The 19,920-nt window shown below is 57.1% G+C and overlaps 1 protein-coding gene across 1 annotated transcript; it reads left to right on the forward strand.

The window, feature by feature from the left end:
- Window positions 1-1,731: 1,731 nt before the first annotated feature.
- Window positions 1,732-19,520, forward strand: LOC138994467 (trafficking regulator of GLUT4 1). Its single transcript, XM_070394422.1, has 3 exons — window positions 1,732-2,551; window positions 15,201-15,333; window positions 17,100-19,520. Exons 1-3 carry the CDS (start codon window positions 2,165-2,167, stop codon window positions 17,111-17,113), a joined length of 534 nt encoding a protein of 177 aa, XP_070250523.1. The 5' UTR covers window positions 1,732-2,164; the 3' UTR covers window positions 17,114-19,520.
- Window positions 19,521-19,920: the final 400 nt, after the last annotated feature.

Genomic DNA, 19,920 nt, shown 5'->3' on the forward strand with positions numbered 1-19,920 from the left:
GCACATGTCAGTTGGGACCAGACACATTTCAAGCGCTCAGCAGTCTCTTGGCTAGAGGACCCGGAACTGGGCTGGAGACCTGGGTTCTGCCACCCCGGGCCCAGCTCCCAGGTTGTGACATGGAATTCTGTCCAAACTGGATGCTGACGTAGGGTCTCGGGGTCTCAGGGACCCAACTTGCCACCCTCTGCAGGGAGTTTCATGTTTGAAAAGGTGTCGGCACATTTGTGGAAGTTCCCGGGCAGGGGAGCTGGGCTCACCCCATCTTCCTGTGCATACCTGGATGGGTGAGAGCCTTCCGGAGGAGCCAGGTGAGGGCGAAGCCACGCTCCCACCCCTGCTGCCCATGCAGGCAGGGGGCCTCTCTCAGGGCCCTGGCGGTCTGCATTCTGCGAATAGCAGTGGATTTCCAGTATGGAGCCACCATGCTTAATTTAATGTAGTCATAGTCACCAAACCTGAATATTTGCCTCAAAGCCACAAACAATTTTTGAGACTGATTTGCCTCCAGGAGTCCTTCTGGCTCCCCTGGCATCGGCTCCTCGCTGCTCTCCCCCCCTCCCTCTGTGCCCAGTTCTTCACGGTTCCCGCCCCGTCGCATTCCCTCCTCGGCCCTCGCCATCCTTGCTGGAAGCGGCGTTCCTGAAGCCAGCTACACACACCACCCAAAGCCACTTCTTCCTGCTGAAATGGTTTGCTTGGCTTCAAACTAGCCCCCGGACCGGATCTGGCCAGAGACTGGTATCTGGTTGGGATGCAGTTTGAGATGAGCCTCACTTTCCATTTCCAGGCCTTGGCTTTCTAGTCTGTGAGAGCAACGGGTTTGAACCACATCACCTCTGAGCCGCCTTCCATCTCTAACTTCCCACCACCACCATGCATGACCCCAGGGCTTGAAACTGCTACAGCCTCCTGCAAACCACACACACACACACACACACACACACACACACACACACACACCCTGGTGTTTCCAGGTCCTTCTTATAAAGGTAAGGAGAGAGACTGGGGACATGGAGGTGTAGAGAATAGAGAAGGAGGCAGAAACACAGAGAGAAGACAGAAGAGAGAACAAAGACAGTACCAATCCGAGTGGACAGGCAGCCAGAACCGGGGCCCCTCAGAGTCGGCGTGCGCCCCCAGGAGCCCCCGGTGCCTGCTCCTTAGCACCACAGAAAAGCTCTGATGGGCATGAGATGGGGCTAACACTCCCCCACTAACACCCGCTCTGCCCCACACATTGGTGAGCTGCTCAGAAACCCATTCAGCAGGCCCTGTTGGTCCAGGCAGGATCCTGCAGGGGCCACACTGGGGCTCCATCCCCCCTTCTCTCCTGGAGCCAGGAGCCAGGCTCGGGCCTGGATGCCTCCGGGAGTTGGAGGTCATGGTCCGGGTGGAATGCGATGGGTTCAGGACCCAGTGTTTCCCGACAGATAAGAGGAAGCAGCCACCTGCCCCAGGGGAAGGAAAGTAGGGGGCTCAGTTCCCCAGGACAGTTGGAGAGCCCCCACCCCGTGTGACCCACTCTCTCTCTTTCCCCACCCAGAGCCCCCAGCCCAGAGGAGCAGGCTTGTGGCTGCGCTGGGAAGTGGAGGTCAGCCGAGTCCCTCTGGGCTGGGCTGGGCCGGGCTGGCAGAGTGGGGCTGGGCCGGGCAGAGGCTGCTGGGCGGTTCTCGGGGGAGAGAGAATTGAAAAGGAAAAGCTTCTCGGAGGAGGGCAGGGAGAGAGGGAGGCCACGTGGGGTGCGCACACACACACACACACACACACACATACACACACACACACACACAGCCGCCCTGACTTCACGGAGCCTCACTCTGGAGAGGAGCCTCTTCTCTCTGCTCCTGGCGCTGCTTTCTGCTGCTTCCCCGCCCATCTGTGCTGCCAGCAGCATCAGCGAAGTTGTCCTCCAACTTGAACGCAACTGAAGACTCCAGCTCCCAGCGGCTCGGCGGGGCAGCGGGCAGGACCCAGACGCTGAGCTCTTGGGCCTGGACAGCCCACCCTCCAAGCCTTGCTCCCTGGCGACACTTCGGCCCCTGACCTGTGGGCCGCCCCCACCCCCCCACCCCGGGTCTGGGCTGAGGAATGGTGCGCTGAGGTCCCTCGGGAACCCCCTTCTCACGGTCTGGAACCGAAGCGGCCCAAGGCTCAAGCCAACATGGCCAACCCCCTGCAGCCTCAGTTTCCCCCTGCGCGGGAGCCAGGCGCCGCCTCGCCCCTGGACCTGCCCGAGATGGAGATGCTCCTCACCAAGGTGGAGGACAAGGGGGACAAGTCCCTGAAGCTGCCCAAGTCCCTCTCGGGGGCTCTGGACCTGGAGCAGAACGGCCACGGGCTGCCCTTCAAGGTGGTCCCCGAGGGGCACCGGGAGGCCTCCCTGCCCCGGTCGCCCTCCCGGGCCAGCTCCAGGCGGGCGTCCTCCACGGCCACCGCCTCCTATGCCCAGGACCGAGAAGCCCCCAAAGATTACCTCATCCTTGCCATCGCCTCCTGCTTCTGCCCGGTCTGGCCCCTCAACCTCATCCCCCTCATCTTTTCTATCATGGTAAGTGCTGCCCTGTGCTCCGGGGCGGTGGGCCCGGGGTGGCGGGCATGCTCCCTGGCACGGGTGCAGAGAAGCGAGAGTGGGGACCCAGGGGCTGGGGGGGGAGACCCCCTTTCTCAGCTGCCTGACTAGCCCCCTCGGAGGAGGGTCCGGGGCCAGGAAAGTGTTTGTTTACTGTTCTCTGTCGTCTCTGCTCTTGACTTGGCACAGAACCCGCTGGGGAGGAGGCCCCGGGGAGCCCCCTGGAGCTAAATTCCAAACTACAGAGACAGCCACGTTGGGGGTCCTGTCTTTTGTGGGGGGGTGGGAGGGTTGTCCCCAGGAGTCATTCCTGAGCAGGGCTATGCTATCAGCAGAGCTTGCAGCTGGCGTGGAGTCCCAGGGCCCGTGTTCTCAGGAGGGGAGCCAGCCCCCCACAGCCTCCCCCACACCTCGCCCCCGGCACCTGGGTATTCTCTGTGCCAGCTCTGGTTTCCAAGAGCCCCGGGAGCTTCCCTGCCGGGCCCTGGGGGGCTGGGGGCCTGGCTCCCCAGGCTGCCCCTCTCGGGACAGTTCTCACCAGGCCCTCTGGGCCTTGGTGGTTGCCCGGATTTCAGCCTCTGTCCTCCGGGTAGGGGAGGTCTGGGCCGCGGTGGAAACCATGTCAGAGGGCACGCTAGACTTGCCAAGGAGGGCACGCGGGCTTGTCCCTGCTTCTCACGCACTCTTGTGCTGCAGGACTTTGAGTACACAACCTTCTGGCCCTTTAAATACAGCTCCTCATGTTGTGACCCAACCATAAAATTATTTTCGTTGCTACTTCATAACTGTAATGTTGCTACTGTTATGAATCATAATGTAAATATCTGATATGCAGGATGGTCTTAGGCGACGACCTCTGTGAAAGGGTCGTTCTCCCGCCAAAGGGGTCGCGACCCACAGGTTGAGAACCTCTGCCTTAGATCGTCCCAAACCAAGCCATTTGGATAGAGCTGCTTGCAGAGGATCACAGACACGGTCAGCAGCTGTGACTTCTGAGGTCTAGGAAGGAGAGAGACAGACAGACGGACTGGGCAGGCAGTGGCGTCCAGGGTGAAGCTAGGAGCAGGGGGCAGTGACCTGCTAGCCCGGGCTGGGCCAGGCCAGAGGTCTGGGTGGGGAGAGCCTGTCCCTCCATCTGAGTGACTCCGCTGCTGAGCCGCAATCACCAAGCCCCTCGGAGCTGTGGTCACTCTGGCTGTTCGCGGGCCGTCCTCTGCTTTCTACTTCTCACCCTTCTCTGTCTACCTCACCCAGGCACGGCCTCCACGGGGAAGCCTTCCCAGCCCCAGCGGCTCCAGCCCCGCCTAAGTCAGAGGGACTTGGTGTGGGCACAAGAGCCAGGGCTGGGCAGCACCCAGGGTGGGGCCTTCGAGGGGCTTCCTGTGTGCCTGCTGCACTGGGGACCGCGGGGCCGGGCCCGGCCGCAAGGCCGCAGCCGGTGGCTCTGGGCAGGGCCAACCTCTTGGTTACAGGGAGAAGCCCCAGGAGGGGAGGCAGGTTCGGGGAGGAGAACCACCCCAGGGCCCAGGAGAAAACAGCTGCTAGGATCTGTCTCCTGGTGGGGGTAGCAGGATGCAGGCTGGGGTGAGCTGCCTTTGCCAAAAGAAAGCTGGGCCCGAGACTGGGAAACCAGTGAGCCCACGCTCCGTGCATTTCTATGTCCTTCTCAGGCCCTTGAGTCAGGCCTGATGGGCACCGGGCCAGGGGCAGGGAATCAGGCGCTAACCCAGACATCAGCACCAATTCCCAGGAGCCTCCAGTCCAGTGGGGAGAAACTTGTAAACAGATCCTTACGACACACTGCAAGAAGTATTTGTGCTTGGCGAAACCACAAGGTATTGTGTGGCTTCGGGCACGTCGCTCAAACCTCTCTTCTCCTCAGTGTACCTATCTGCGAAATGGGTTGACGCCATCACACCTACATTATAGCGCTGGGAGAGGGCGAAACGAGACAAGCCACACACGGTGCTTAAGAACAACACGCAGCACGCGGTTAAATGCTATCACATACTGATAGTAACAGCAATGCTGTGGCAGCTGATCTCCCCAGTGAGGAACGGAAACCATCACAGGTTTGCTGTGGGGCCTTTTAGAGCTTTGAAATATATTGTACAGTTCACCCATCTAAAGTGCGTGACACTGATGTTTAGTATATTCACAGTTAGGTGCAACCATGCCCACACTCAATTTTAGAACATTGTCCTCGCCTCCAAGGAAACTCTGTGCCTTTTTTCTATCATCCCCCCACCACCTCACTCCCTACACACACCTCACTCTCCATCCCTCCCAAGCCTAAGCGGCCGCTGCTCTTTCTGTATGAGTTTGCCCCTTCTGGCCATTTTATATACGTAAAATCATACGACATGCGGTCCTTTGGACAGGCCTCTTCCAGTGGCATCGAGTGTTCAGGCTTCACCCGGGCTGTAGCTTAGCCACGGGAGGGTTTGGAGCCAGAGAGGGGTGTGGTCAGATTTCCATGTTGGTGGGTCAGTCTTGTGTAGGGTGAAAGGCGGGGCCAAAGGGGCCCCTCTGAGCCTGGCATCCGGGACAGGGCGCCTTTGCAGGAGTGCAGGTGAGAGATGGATGGGCCTGGACCAGGGCAAGGGGCAGGCGGAACCTCTAACAGTGGAGACACGGGGCGTTCACTCAATCGACCATTCATTCCCTTGAACGGCACGTTGCTTGTTTGGAGAAAAGTAAGGGGGGGGGTGTCTTTTTATGCACCAGGCACCATGGTAGGCATTTGGGAAGCAGCTGGAGAAGACCTGGTCTATTGGCATGAGAAGGAGGTGAGAGTGTGGTAGTCAGGGGAGGTGGGCAAGGACCGGCTCTAGGAATTTAAGGTTTTTAAAAAATATGTATTTTTATTGATTTCAGAGAGGAAGGGAGAGGGAGAGAGAGAGAGAGAGAGAGAGAGAGAGAGAGAGAGACATCAATGATGAGAGAGAATCATTGATCAGCTGCCTCCTGCACACCCCTCACTGGGGATTGAGCCCACAACCCTGGCATGTGCCCTGACCAGGAATTGAACCGTGACCTCCTGGTTCATAGGTCGATGCTCAGCCACTGAGCCATGCAGACCAGGCTAGGAATTTAACTTTTATCGGAGTGGCTCTGAGGAGCTTCTAAAGATTTTAAGCAGCACTAGCTGGTTTGGCTCAGTGAATAGAGCGCAGACCTTCTGATGGAAGGGTCCCAGGTTCTGTTCCAGTCCGGGCACATGCCGGGTTGTGGGCTCGATCCCCAGTAGGGGGCGTGCAAGAGGCAGCCAATCAATGATTCTCTCTCATCATTGATATTTCTCTTTCCCTCCCTGTCCCGTTCTCCCTGAATTTAATTTAAAAAGTATTAAAAATAAATAAATAAAATAAAGATTTTAATCAGAGGCGTGATGTGGTCAGTTCATATTTTAAAACCAAACCATTGTGGGAAACGAACGAGAGCAGGCCGGATGGGGACAGGGAGACCCCGCAGGAGGCCCCTGAGACGGTGCAGCAGGATGCGAAGGCCTGAGCCAAGCAGTGGGCTGAGGAAGGAGGGCGCTGAGGAGGGAGTCGCTGAGGAGGGGGGAGCAGTGCTTGCTTTGGACGCCCGGGTAGTCAACTAAAAAATAGCGGCACTACTGTAGAGAAAGCTCTGGGCACACAGCACTTGAGGGGTGGGCAGAGGGAGTGGGCAGAAAAGGGTGTTGGGAAGAAGATTCCAGGAGGTGGGAGGAAAACTGAAAAAGAGGGGGAGACACCAGGGAGGAGGGCGTTTGAAGAAGGAGGGAGTCGTCAAACGCAGCAGCGAGATCAGGCTCAATAGGGATGGGTGTCCACTGGCTTGGCCGTTTATAGATCCCTGGTGACTCTGGTGATGGAGACGCTTAGGCAAAATGAGAGCGGTGGCCCGGCCAGTGTGGGTCAGTGGTTGAGCGTCAACCTATGACCCAGGAGGTCATGGTTCCATTACCGGGTTGCGGGCTCGGTCCCCAGCAGGGGGTGTGCAGGAGGCAGCCGATTGATGATGTTTCTATCTCTCTCTCCCTTCCTCTTTGAAATCAATAATATATATATATATATTTTTTTTAAATGAGAGGTGATGGATGAGGCGAGGTCCCTGAAGAGCGGAGAGATGGGGTCCAGAAGAAAGACCTCTGTCCTGGGAGCTGGGAGGAGAGGCCACGAGGGAGGAAGCAGATGGAAATACTCAAAGAGAAGGGAGTCGTCATACTGCGTGAGGTCCTTGCCACCAGGGGCCCGGAGGGCGAGGTTGTTTGCTGAGAAATAAGGGCCTGACGGCAGAGGGGAGGAGAGGTGACAAGGGACAGACAGGTCCATGGCCCGAGGGCTCGGCTGAGGCTGGGACCAGGGGTCTGAGTTGTGATCGGCCTGTGTGGTGGTGTGACTTTTCTCCAGCTGTAGGTATAGGGTCACTGAGGTGACATTAGGCCCACCCACACCTGGGATGGCAGAATCGCCACAAGGGCGGGACCAGGTGGCACAGAAGATGCCACCCAGGGTGGCTGAGATGACCCACCCAGGGATCGGGCTGGGCTGGGAGGCAGTGAGGCCAGGAAGGTGGTAGTAGCCTCGGAAGAGAGGAGGTCGGTCACAGGCTGGGGCTCAAAGAAGTCAGTGGGCAGGTGCTATGAGAGCGTGAGGGTGAGAGAGAGACTGGGGTGGGATTTCAGAGGAGCAGCCAAGGCAAGGGTGGAGTGTAGCTGTGGAAATGAATTTCTAAAGGGAGCCGAGCCAGAGAGAAGGAACCGAGGACGCCCAGGGTGAGGGATAACATTACCACCCTCACCGCGTGCTTGCTAAACGCTAGGCACAGAGCCAAACACGTTAGACGTACATGATCGCCTTTAAGCCCTGTGAGGCCCAGGTATTGCTATTGCTCTCAGTTTGCAGACGAGGAAGTCCAGTGCAGACGGACGTGTGAAATAACCTGCTAGCGATGGGGGCCCACGACGCCTGGAGCCCGTGCTCTTGTTCCTGCCCACTCCGCAGCCTGCCTCCCCGGTCAGGGGTGCCAGGCAGGAGCGTTATTGGGGTGCCCACAGTAGCCTTCCCTCTTCTGGGAACCAGTCTAGTTCAGAGGAAACGCCCATTCCCCAGGGAGGGGGGGTCAGGTGTTCATCTAGGGCTGAATCACTGGGTCCCACCCAGACGGCCAGGGAGGCAGGAGGGCCAGAGAGTGCAGAAAGGGAGTGAGTCTCCTGTGCCGGTGTCTCCAGGTCCGGGGGACTGACTTCAGGTGTGGCGAGCCAGCACGGCCATGGCTTACTCAGTCCCAGGGGTGCCCTATTGCTGCGCCAGCTCAGCCAGGTTCAGTGACCCTGAGAGGGGGCGGTGAAGGATGGAGAAAAGACAGACAAGAGCAGAAAGCTGGGTCTGAGTGGAATGCTGCTCCCAGATGGAGAGACGGCGCCACGACTACAAGCCAAGTCTTTATTTTATAGCCAGATTCCAGGAGGCAAAGTAAGGGCGTGGTCAAGATGTTTACAACATTCTCGTGCGTTTCGATCCTACTCAACTACATGCACCTGAACTCTATCAAGCCGACATCACTCAGACACGTGGGGCCACGTGTTTGGACCATAGGTTCAAGCTTACAACCATAGCTGTTGGCTATAATTGTGCTGGGAGGGCTCTGCCCTCCAAGCTGGGACTTGCATGTGGCCAGGAGAGGACTGTGCCCTCTCATTAGTTTGAGGCTTGAACCTGTCCAAACACTGTAGCCGCTTCCACATTCAGGACTGCTCCCCTGAAGTCCCCCCTCTGGCTCCCAAGTGGAGGATCAAACCGTTGATCCAGGGTGGAGGGAGAGCCCCAGCCCTGGCAGCTTGTCTAGAGCGCACTGTCCGCAGAGCAAGCCCTAAGATGAGGCTGACAGAGTCCGGCTAATTGTGCCCACTTCACAGATGAGACCACTGAGATGTGCAGAACAGCACCGGGCCCACGGTCACACCGCTGGACGCTGAATCCCATGTTCTCTCCCTCGTCCCACCCTGCATCTACCCCTGGGGACGAGGATGGTGTGTTCCTCCCAGGAAAGCCAAACCTTTCAGGCATCTGTGCGGGGAGGGAAGAATTCCACTTCCTCCCCTCTTCCCCTTCCCCCCATAAACCTCCTCCCCCACTGTTCTCTCCCTCCCCCCAGCTCCTTCAGAGGAAGAGCAGTGGACCAGTAGGCCCTTCTCTCTGTGGCTTTGTGGCCTGCTGTGACCAGGGCTGGGGGGTCAGGGCTGTACCTGCGGAGTTGTCCAGACTCAGCCGTGTGCTCAGAACTGCAGCCTCCCGTGAGCCTCCTGGGGTGGCCAGGGCAAGGCTGACTTCATCCATTTTACTTCCGGGTCAGGCTGAGACATGGCCACGCTCCTCAAAGCCGGCAACATCTGCTGTCCAGATCCCGGAGCTGGACCCCAGGCAGCGGGCCTTCAGTGGACAAAAATGATAAAATAAGCATCAGCTAGACCCGGGGGAGCGTCCCAGCTCCGTCCCTTTTACGCCACCTGCCCATGTCCAAGTCACACAGCCTCCTTCCTTAGCCTCAGTTTCCTCTTCTGCAAAATAGGTTTAATAAACCATCTACCTCATGGGGTTATTGGGAGGGCTCATGAGTTACTGTGTGTGAAAACACCTCGCCCTGAGCGGGCACGGAGTGAATGGAGTGGGTGCTGTTATTATGAACTCGAAGCGAAACTGCAACGTTAGAGGGAAGGGCAGACCCCCAGGGGACAGGCAGTTCTGACTTCAACCAGTTTGGGGATAATGAAGTCTCACCCTCCTACACCACCCAGGGGAGCTGGGCAGCCCTGTCTGTGGTTTTGGGGAGCCTCCCGCAGCCCCTCCTCTGTAGGTTGTTTCTGCAAATGTGGGAGCTTCAACACCTCCTTCCGTAGGCACTTTGGTGACCTCGTTATTTAACTGACATGGTGTAGGCTCACGTTCATCCATTTACGCCTTCATCCCTTCACTCAGCAAGAGTCCCAGCCAGGGCTGACGGTCAGCCGGTCAGCTGGCTTAACATGTTGAAAAACTTCAGAATCGGTTGGTAAACAACTGCTATCTCAGGCCCCTCAGCATTTCCAGTTCCTTCCCATCCGCCACGGCAGCTGCTCTGACTCCTCCCCTGGAACCTCCACCGTTCCTCCCCACCCTTTTTAAAAAAATGAGTGGACTGGAGTGACCCTGGCTAAGAAAATTATATTGGTCTCAGGTGCACGGTTCTACAACACGTCATCCGTACACTATCCGGCGTGTTCCCCACCCCAGGTCAAGTCTCCGTCCATCACCACGTATCCCCCCTCTACTCTTCGCCACTCTTCAGCCATGGAAGGGTTAGCTTGCAGTCAGGGCCTGGCGGAAACAACTGCCTGGCTGCAGAGAGAGGGCTGTGCAGGGGGCACGGAGAGAGCACCCCTCTGCTTTATCCTGTGGGGAGTTGCTTGACCTCCCCGGAAGGACTCATCGCTGACCAGCCCTGGCACCTCTTGTCAGTCTCAGATCTGCTGGGGTTTGGCCTGAGCCTCAGGGCGGACGAAGCTCTCCCCAGCCTCCTCCCCACCCCCGACCCACTCTCAGACTCTTTTCAATCTTTCTTCCCTGATCTATTAACATGAATTCATTTTCTCCCTCACCATTCCCACAGCCATTGCCATCGCAGATGATCTATTAATTCACAGTCATTATAATCATCACGGAAATGATTATTGTGCCTTCGACTTAAGCCATTTTGTACACGAAGACAAGGCCACTAAGTGGGGATGTGAGAGCAGCCGGTACTTTCCCGATGAAAAGAGATGAAGGGTCTCCCCCCATCCCCGTAGGCAGGGATGGGTCTTTCACTTGGTAATTGATGGGGGGACGGGCTTCAGAAGTGAGGGCCAGCAGGTGAGGAGCTTCTATGGACGGGGGAGAATTTTCCCGGTCACACTAAGCCCAGTCTCTCTTCTTTATCCACGAACCATCAGTCCTTGCTTCCCAGTCATGCATGTTCCTCAGAGCCTGAGAGTCCCCGTGGAGGTAGCTACACTGGGAACATGCATGGCTGGGAAGCAAGGACTGATGGTTCTGTGGATAAAGAAGAGAGACTGGGCTTAGAGTGACTGGGAAAATTCTCCCCGTGGCCTCCCCCTCTCCATGTCCCATTCCCAGCCAGCCCCGTGTGCTCCTCTCTCCATGGTCCTGAATCATTGCTGCACTCACAACTATTTCTCTGTAAAGTGGGGGGCAGGACTCATCTCAAGCGCTGCTCCCCTTCCCCTGAAAGCCAGGCTTACCCCTGAGAATGAGTCCCTTGGTCATGACTCAAGGAAGCCCCAGAATCTCTAAAGCCAGACTTCCTGTGTTGGCCTCCCTTCCCCCCAATGTTGTCTTGGTGGAACCGAGTTTAGTGACCCTGGCTGGCCATGCAGAGAGCTGGGGGTGGCGTGGGCTAGTGCTCATGTCCTTCAGGAATCTGCTCTGAACACTGAGCATGCCACTGGCTGAGTTCAGTGGTTAGAAAACAGACCCTCCTCATTGTTTTTCCAGCAGAGACAGCACGTGTAAGGGCTCAGGGGCAGAAAGCCGTATCCCTTTTATGGGGGGTCATATGGCCAGGCCTGTATTTCAGAGACGACCCCTTGGCTGTCAAGAAGAGGTTGGATGGGGACAGGGGTGGAGCAGAGAGAAGAGATGCACTATACCCCGGGACTGGGCTAGGGCAGTGGAGTTGGGACTAGAGAGGGAGGGACAGACTTGAGGGACGTGAGAAAGGCCAGGAATTCTTACCTGATTGTATCTGAGGTGGGGAGAGACAGAGGGTGAGTCCAGGAGGGAGGTGCTAGGATCCTCTCCCGGAAATTAGAGCTACAGAAAACAGCTATGCAGGGAGGCTTTGCTATTCACGGTGCACCTGCCAGAGCGAGGTACCTTGCTGAGGCTGGGCACCAAAGATGAGCATGGAAACAGTACTGCGTTCCCCTGGGGGAGACGGACACCAGGAGGAGCCTGCCGTATCCCCCACCCCACTGACATCAAAATCAAGCTGGGGCGGGTGGGGGAAAGCAGGAGGAGGGAAGAAGGAGAACACGGAGGAGTGGCAGGTGCCTGGACAGAGAGTGATCGTGTCATTAGCACCCTGACTGGGACATTTCTGACAGTGAAAGGAGGGCTGTTGGTGCTTTTCACCGAGACTCACCAAGTAGACTTCCCTTCCAGAACAGGTCTGCCCTCCTCTGCTAAGGTCAATGGCTTATGATCCTTTTCCCTTCTCAGGCTCAGTGGAGGGATAACAATAAACATATTTCATTACTATATCTATTATTTTTAATATCTTTTTATTGATTTCAGAGAGGAAGGGAGAGGGAGAGAGAGATAGAAACATCAATGATGAGAGAGAATCGTTCATCTCCTGGTTCATAGGTCGACGCTCAACCATTGAGCCACCTCGGCTGGGCTCATTACTATGTTTATGAAGCACTTACTATTGCCAGGCACCAAGCTAAGCCCCCCTACTTATATTATCTCATTTAATCCCCACGAGAACTGATGAGGTAGGTTCCAATTTTACCTGCTGAGGAAGCTATAGTAAAGCACGGTAAAGGTGAGCCACTTCCAGGGTCACACAGTTAAGGGTGGAGCTGGAAGGCATCCGGGTCTGGCTCCAGAACCTGTGCTCTTAGCCAGACGGCCCTTCTAGGGGGCTGGAGGCTACACCTGCTCCTGGTTGGGTCCCTGCCATGTCCAGGAGGCTGTTGCCAGAGCCCCACTCCATGCCCCTCCTCATGCCAGACCCACCTTCTCTTTCATCTCTTGCTGGATGACATTGGTGCCTGGTCACTGATACCCCCGAGGTCCAGAGGCAGGAACATTCACAACTTCCTGCGCAGACCCACCTGCAGACCTGTCCAGCGTGAGATCCCGCACCCACCTTCACCCAGTCTCCAAGGACAGAGCGCTCTCCTCTGCTGCCCATAGTTCACCCCTGAGCTCGGGTCCAGACCTGCTGCCCAGGGATGCTGGGGTGCCAATCACTCCTTGGTCTTTTCACCCTCACCTCTTCACTGGATCTTTTTTCTTTCCTGTCTTGAGGAAATCCTCTATGTCTCACCCAGTTGTATACTCCCCAATGCATATAGGACAAAATCCACATTTTGTTTTCTAAAAGCCAGGGCTCTCCTTCCCCTCCTCCTCCTCCTCCTCCTCCTCCTCCTCATTCTGCTTCTTCTTGTTAATCCTCGCCTGAGGATATTTTCCCATTGATTTTTAGAGAGAGTAGAAGTGAGGAGAAGAGAGAGAGAGAGAGAGAAACATCAATGTGAGAGAGACACATCGAATGGTTGCCTCCGATTCATGTCCTGGCCGGGGCCAGGTCTCAAGCCTGCAACTTAGATATATGCCCTTGACTGAAATTGAACCCGGGACCCTTCGGTCCCAGGGCCAATGCTCTATCCACTGAGCCAAACCAGCTAGGCCCAGGGCCCTTCCTGATCCGGCCTTACTCCATGTCTCCGGTTGCTTCTCTCCGAAGGCCTGCATGTCCCAGCTCCTCACCTGTAAATGGCCAGTAACCGTCCCTAACTTCTGTGGTGTGAGGATGAGATGCTCTAGGGCAGGGGTGGGAGCCTTTTTTTCTGTCCAGGGCCACTTGGGTATTTATAACATCATTTGCAGGCCAAAGTCATCAACTTAAAAATTAGCCTGCTGTATTTGGCCAAACATTTAAATTAATTCACCCTTAATGCCATGGTAGGGCCAGACATTCCCCACCCTTGCTCTAATGCAGCGGTTCTCAACCTGTGGGTCGCAACCCCTTTGGCGGTCGAACGACCCTTTCACAGGGGTCGCCTAAGACCAGCCTGCATATCAGATATTTACATTACGATTCATAACAGTAGCAACGAAAATAATTTTATGGCTGGGTCACAACATGAGGAACTGTATTTAAAGGGCCAGAAGGTTGAGAACCACTAGTCTAATGGATGGCAAGCATTTACCATGCTTCCTGAGATAAGGTAGGTTTTCCCGTAATGTAAGGGATAATGATTATTCCAGTGAAGGTGGGTAATCCTGGCTGCTTCACGGAGGGGGCGGCATTGGAGCCAGCCCTTGAGGGCCGGAGAGGAGGTGGCCATGTGGTGTTGTGGAGCAAGAACGCAGGCATGAGAGACAGCACAGGCATGTGGGCGCCAGTGCTCATGCCCCGAGTGGCTCAGATTGACTAGGCCCAGAGGGTGGAGGAGACAGGAGAGGATAAAATCAGAAAATGCAAAGCGAACCTGAGTCTAGTCTTTGGTCTGTGGACAGTGGGGGCCATGGGAGATACTGGGAGGGAGTGATGAACTCAGCCACCATCATCTTGCTGAACTTTTGCATCAGCTCCTGAAGGCCAGCCTCCTCTCTGATCCCACACGGCCAGAGGGGCCGCTGGAAACCATTCCTCTTTTGTAACACAACCCACAGCGGCAACTGTGCCTCTCTGTGTGGGATCCCAGTGGAGGCCAGCCTCCCCACCAGGCCGTGAGCTAGGAACTGGGACTCTGGCACATGATATGGATTTAAACGGAATCACTCCTTATTCTCCTGCGCATATTGTTTTAGACAGGTTCATAATAAAGAGTTAAAACAGTAAAAAAAAATAGAAAGGGCAACACTGCCCACCTCTTAGGGTGATTCTGTGGCTGAATGAGATCACTTAGGTCCAGTCCTTAGCCAGCTGCCTGATACCAAATAAGGTCTCGATAAATCGTCATCATCAAGGTGCTTGACCGCATGTCCATTCTGAACTCAGGGGTCTCAAATAATCAGAAAATAAATAACCAAATATTTATTTCGGAGGACTCCTGCGCATGCCTGTTCTAGAAGTCAAACACCTGGGAGTTCTAGAGCTGGAGGGTGCGGGCCAGCCCTTGCCAGCAAGTTGACAAGTGCTCCTGGCAGGGGCATAAGTTGATGGAGATGCCTGGGACACCCCCCCCCCCCCCAGTGGGCCCCCCAGGATGCTCTCTGTTCCTGCTCTCATCCACCTGACTTCACATTAAATAGGGCCAAGAAACTCCGAGCTCATGGAGTGTGGCTCCCCCAGCCCCAGCCTTCTTGGTTCAAACCTAAGACACCTGCCTTTCTGGTGTGAGCCAGGAAGGGGCTTGGTTGAACTAGGATGTGGTTCCCCGGTGGGAAGGGAGAACCGGGGATTTTTTTTTTCTTTTGTGGCAGAGGGAGCTCACAGAGAAAAGGAGACAGGCTCGGCAGGCCATGGAGAAAGCCACAGGCACCGCCTTAGCCTCTCGGTGCAGCCACCGCAGTGAGCCTAGGCCTAGGGTCTGGAGGGGCCTGGCTTACCCGCTCCCACCAGCTCAATGCAGCCTGGACCTGGGCCTCCCTCTCAGGCCCTCTGTCTCCACTCTACCACCCAGTGGTTCTGTGACTCTGCATTGCTTGGTTCTGCTTCCAGCTGTCCTCAGCCGGCGAGGGCCAGGCTTGGTTAGGGTCCCGGCCCCTTGAATCCAGGCCACTTCTCCAGGAGAAGGCCACTTCCTGTCCCCTGAGGAGGCAGCTGGAGTGAGGGCTGCAGTGGGACCGGGTGTGTTCCAGGGGCCCCCACAGGGCAGTGAGGACAGCCTTCCTGAGGTCCCTGCCACCCCCTCTCTCCGCAGTCTCGAAGTAGCGTGCAGCAGGGGGACATCGACGGGGCCCGGAGGCTGGGCCGCCTGGCCCGGCTGCTCAGCATCACCTTCATCATCATGGGGATCATCATCATCATTGTGGCCGTGACCGTGAACTTTGCAGGTGAGGCCCAGCCACGTGCCAGCCCAGGGTGTAGCCTGGCCTCTGGGGCAGGGGCGGTGGGGGGAAGGTAAGAGCCTGTGGGGACCACAGCCTATCCTCTCATTCCCCAAAAGCAACTCAGTTCCTGGCATAACCAGCTGAGTAGGCTGGCTGCGTGCCTTGTCTTATTCCTGGAAAGTGGATTACAAGGAAAGGGTGGGGGAAGAGCGTGACCCAGGAACCAAGAGGTCACGAGTCAGGGCACGTACCCAGGTTGCAGGCTCGAGGCCCAGTCCGCAGCCAATCAGTGATGTTTCTCTCTCATGGGTGTTTCTAGCTCTCTCCCTTCCTCTCGCTCTAAAAATCAATAAAAACATATTTTAAAAAAAGGAAGAGCACAGGCCTAGGAGCCAGAGCTCTGATGGCCATGGCCCCGGGCCGCTGGCTGTCTAGTTGAACCCGGGGGGCTTTCCTGTCTAAAGCAGTAGGAAGAGGCCTCCAGCACAGAGGCTTGGTGAGCATCCCCCGAGATGGCGGATGTGTCCGTCTTGGTAAATGGAGCTGAGACAGCCAGGACAGGCCGGAAGTAACAATGCACACGGTGGAAGCCAGGAAGGAACACATTTGTGAGCACCCAGAGGCGGCCCTAGGAAGTTCTCCAAGCAGGGGAGCCACTTCCAAGGGTGACTCCAGCGGCGCAAAAGGCCCATGCAGCTCCCAGACAGAAAGAAGCCAGAAACACACACACACACACACACACACACACACACACACGGAAGTCCCCAGGGATCTCTGCCCCTTGCAGTGACCAACCCAGGCTTTTCCCGAAAGACCTTGCTCCCCTAGATGGGCTCCTTGGAGCAGCAGCAGTGGCTGCTGACCCCGGGAACGTGTCAGAAATGCAGACTCTCAGGCCCCACCCAGACCCACTGAACCAGAATCTGCATCTTACTAAGATTCCCAGCCCAATCATTAAGGTTTGGGAGGCACTGGTCTAGGCGATGGGGGCAGAAAGCCTGGGATTCAGCCCTGGGGTCATGGGTAACCGTGGCCACTGAGGAGAGGGAAGAGGTCAGGTTGGTAATCAGCCTGTCAGGTTCAAAACCCACTTCCTATCTGCCTGGATTGAAGCACGTTCCGTGATCTCTCTGAGTCTGATAGACACGCAGGTACGTGAGAGGCAGGAACCCACCCGCCCGGGGCATTAGCTCAGTATCACCCACGAGGCCTCAGTTGCCTGTGATGCCTTTGTCCTGCTGCTGCTTGTCATGTTAGCCATGACTATTTAAAAAAAAAAATACATTTTTATTGATTTTTAGAGAGAGAGGAGGGAGAGGATGAGAGATGGAAACATTGATGAGAGAGGAACACCATCGATCAGATGCCTCCTGTGTGGCCCCTGTTGGGAATCGAGCCCACAGCCTGGGCATGTGTCCTGACCGGGAATCGAACTGGTGACCTCTTGGTTTCTGGGTCAGCGCTCAACCACTGAGCCACACTGACCGGGCAGCCATGACTCTTTCGATGGCACATGACAACCACTGAACTCAATATGGCAGAGGGAACTGTTGAGCGTCCACTAGGAAATCCCAGCACGGATGGCTCTGTGTTCAGGGCTCACAGGCCTCCGTCCTCTCATGGCAGGAGTTCGGCTCCACCAAGAGCCCCAACCAGGTGGTCCCTGTTGCCCTGTCCCACGAGGAAACAAACACCCCAATCCTCCAAACAGGGACCCGGGGACCCCGTGCTCTGAGCTCTGCTCTGCGTAACTGTCCTTTTCTTTACAGTTCAGAAGAAGTAGAAGTGACCAGGGCTCGGCCAGCAGAAGCAGCCCTGGCCAGCCGGCGTTCCCACCCCACCCCCTCATCTCACGGAGGACAGGACCGTGACTGCCAAGGGCCCACCTGTCCCCAGGCTCCAAAAGCACCAACTCAGAGGGAACCTCTGTCACCCCTTTGCAGTCCACATCCGATGGGAAAAACCAGAGGAAGAAAGAAGGAAGGAAACGAAATGGACTTGAAACCAGTGAATAATGTGGTTTAACCTCATGGACACAGCCTGGCATTTGCCCCACCTTCTGGCTTCTTTCTCATCCCCACTTTCCTGGCATCTCCCGAGCAGCGTATACTGCCAGCAGGAGCAGAATCCAGCCTCACAGACGGAGGAGGGGTCTTAGCATTTTTCTTGAGGAGGGAAGGGGAGGACTGTTTGCATGTTGTGCCACATGCCTGCTGCGATCCCAGCCGTGCCCTGACCTCAGAGGCCGAGTGGTGCTCCGCACGCCCTGGGGTCTCCGGCACACAGACCACAGCCGCACAGCTGCCCTGGACAGAGGCGACAGCCACACTTAACCGCCCCAGCCTCCCCCATGGCAGGGTGGCGTCGCCGAAAGGAATGTTGGTGAAGACAGGAACAGGGACAGCATGGCACGGACCTCTTCCCAAACTTTTTCTGCCGAGAACTATGGTCCCAGCGAGTCTCCCAGGACCCCCCCCCACCCCGCCCCCGTCCACCTCCCGCCCCTCCCTGTCCTGCTGTCTGGGCACCAACCAAGAACTCCTAGGGCCTAACTGCCAGCTGGTGAGGAGCCCCGGCCTGAGCTCCCTCCTGCCATGGCCCCCATGGTCTGGGGTACAAACTTGGGGCCCCGTACAGAGCAGCTCAGATGGGGCATGGACCCCCGGGCCCCCGCCCCCTGCCCGGCCTCATCTGATGCCCTGTGCCTCCCCCTCTGTCCCTGGCCACCCACAAACAGCCGAGGCTTTGCCTGGAGGGGGCTTTGGGATCACAGGGGGAGGGGCGGGGGGACTCCCAAGGGCTCCTGGGCCGTTGGCAGTGTGTGTGCTCCCTGGAGGGAAGTGGGCCAGAGAGTTTTTATGAAGGTTTCGTGTTTCTTGGTCTAGAGCCGTGGTCGGCAAACTGCGGCTCCCGAGCCACATGCGGCTCTTTGGCCCCTTGAGTGTGGCCCTTCCTAAGCCTTAGGAGTACCCTAATTAAGTTAATAACAATGTACGCACCTATATAGTTTAAGTTTAAAAAATTTGGCTCTCAAAAGAAATTTCAATCGTTGTACTGTTGATATTTGGCTCTGTTGACTAATGAGTTTGCCGACCACTGGTCTAGAGAATCCCAAGACAGAGGGAAGAGCGGGCTGAAGGGCCAGTCTGTGGGAGAGGGGGGCCCAGGGCTCGGGAATCACTCCCATGCCTGAGGTGGCGCTGGACACCATGGCCCCTGGGCCCCAGATTCTCCCCCAAATTCTGTGCCCACCTTCCCCACTGGCGTTGGCTCCCAGACTCTGGAAGAGGGATGTTCCAGGCTTTGCCGCTGGGGCCCTGCCCAGCAGCCAGGGTCACTACGCTCAGTGGAGGGCAGGTTCCTAGCCACAGCCAGACCGGCCCCAGGTTGGCCAAGAATGTTCCCCGGAGTCTGATCACGATGCTTATGCCTCCTCTTGGGACCCCTGCCAGTCCCCAACCCTCCGCATGGCCCCTGGGAGGGCATCTGTGAGCGCAGACTCTGTCTGCCAGGGGAGCGCTTCGTCCTGAGCACAGGCCAACCCGAGTGACCGCCAGGAGGGGAGGGCGCAGGCCCCGGGGTCGCTGGGGCAGGCCTTGCTGAGTCAGTCCCCCCCAGGAATCCGCTGCAGTCTCTCCCCTCCCTAAAGGAGACCTGGTTGTGTTTGCTTTATGGGAACTTTGAGGCCAAAAGAGAGATGCCCTGGTTGCGGGGGAGGGGGGATCTGGGGGTGATCCAGAGTATTGTGTCCCCTGCAAGGTCAGGTCAGGCCAGGGGAGACTGAGGTCTATGGCCACTGAGGTTCACAGGCCCTGGCTCTGGAGGGAGGGGTCAGCAGTCCCAGGTCTCCCAGCAGGCGCCGGGGGCCTCAGCTCAGCATTTCAGGGAGAAGAGAGAAATGAACCAGGGGAATATGATGGCAGAGGGCACCCCACTGCCCATACCCCACTCCCTCGGGCAGCCTGGCATCCCCAGGCCTCGCTGGAGCTGGAAGGTCAGTGGCCCTGCTGTCCCAGCTCCGTGGCGGCCCGGCCGCTGGCTGCATGAACGCAGTGGTCCCGGCTCGGGGCGCTGACCAGTCCCCCCGGAGTCCCATAGGGAACTGCAGGAACCCTCCCACCGCCGCACCCCTCACAGCTCACGCCCTGTGTTCCTCGGCATGGAAAGAAATAAAGCCGCCTGTCCACGTGCCCTGCGGGCCTGTGTGTTTGTGCTGCGGGGGCCAAGGGTCCAGGCAACTGCTTCCGTCCCCTTGGGAAATTCCTTTCAACTGCATCGGGGCCAGGGGAGCACCTCCCATGTGCTGGGAGCTGGGCTCTGCAGATTGTTTGTGTAAATTCTCTCATTTGATCCTTACGACACCTCATGTGTTCTCCCCGTTGTCCTGGGAAGAAAGTGAAGGTTGGAGGCCCGTGACTTGCCCCAGGCCATGCGGGCAGGACGGTGAAGCCGACAGCCCTCGGCTGCCCTGGTGGCAGGAGCCTCCCGGCCTGAAAAGCTGTCAGCTGTGCCAAGTGAGCTGGCCGTTTGGGTGTCCTTCCACCGCCCACCCGGCACTGGGAGTCGCGTTTCTCTGCAGCTCTTTGCTTG

The sequence above is a fragment of the Myotis yumanensis genome, unplaced genomic scaffold (assembly GCF_028538775.1).
Source record: "Myotis yumanensis isolate MYYU_CA2020_CCGP unplaced genomic scaffold, mMyoYum1.0.hap1 SCAF_16, whole genome shotgun sequence".
Classification (NCBI taxonomy): Eukaryota; Metazoa; Chordata; class Mammalia; order Chiroptera; family Vespertilionidae; genus Myotis; species Myotis yumanensis.

Excerpts from the sequence above, each read along its gene's own strand:
- LOC138994467 (XM_070394422.1), top strand. The coding sequence starts at position 2,165 with ATGGCCAACCCCCTGCAGCCTCAGTTTCCCCCTGCGCGGGAGCCAGGC. Across the intron at positions 2,552-15,200 it reads CCCTCATCTTTTCTATCATG|TCTCGAAGTAGCGTGCAGCA; the intron begins GTAAGTGCTGCC and ends CTCTCTCCGCAG.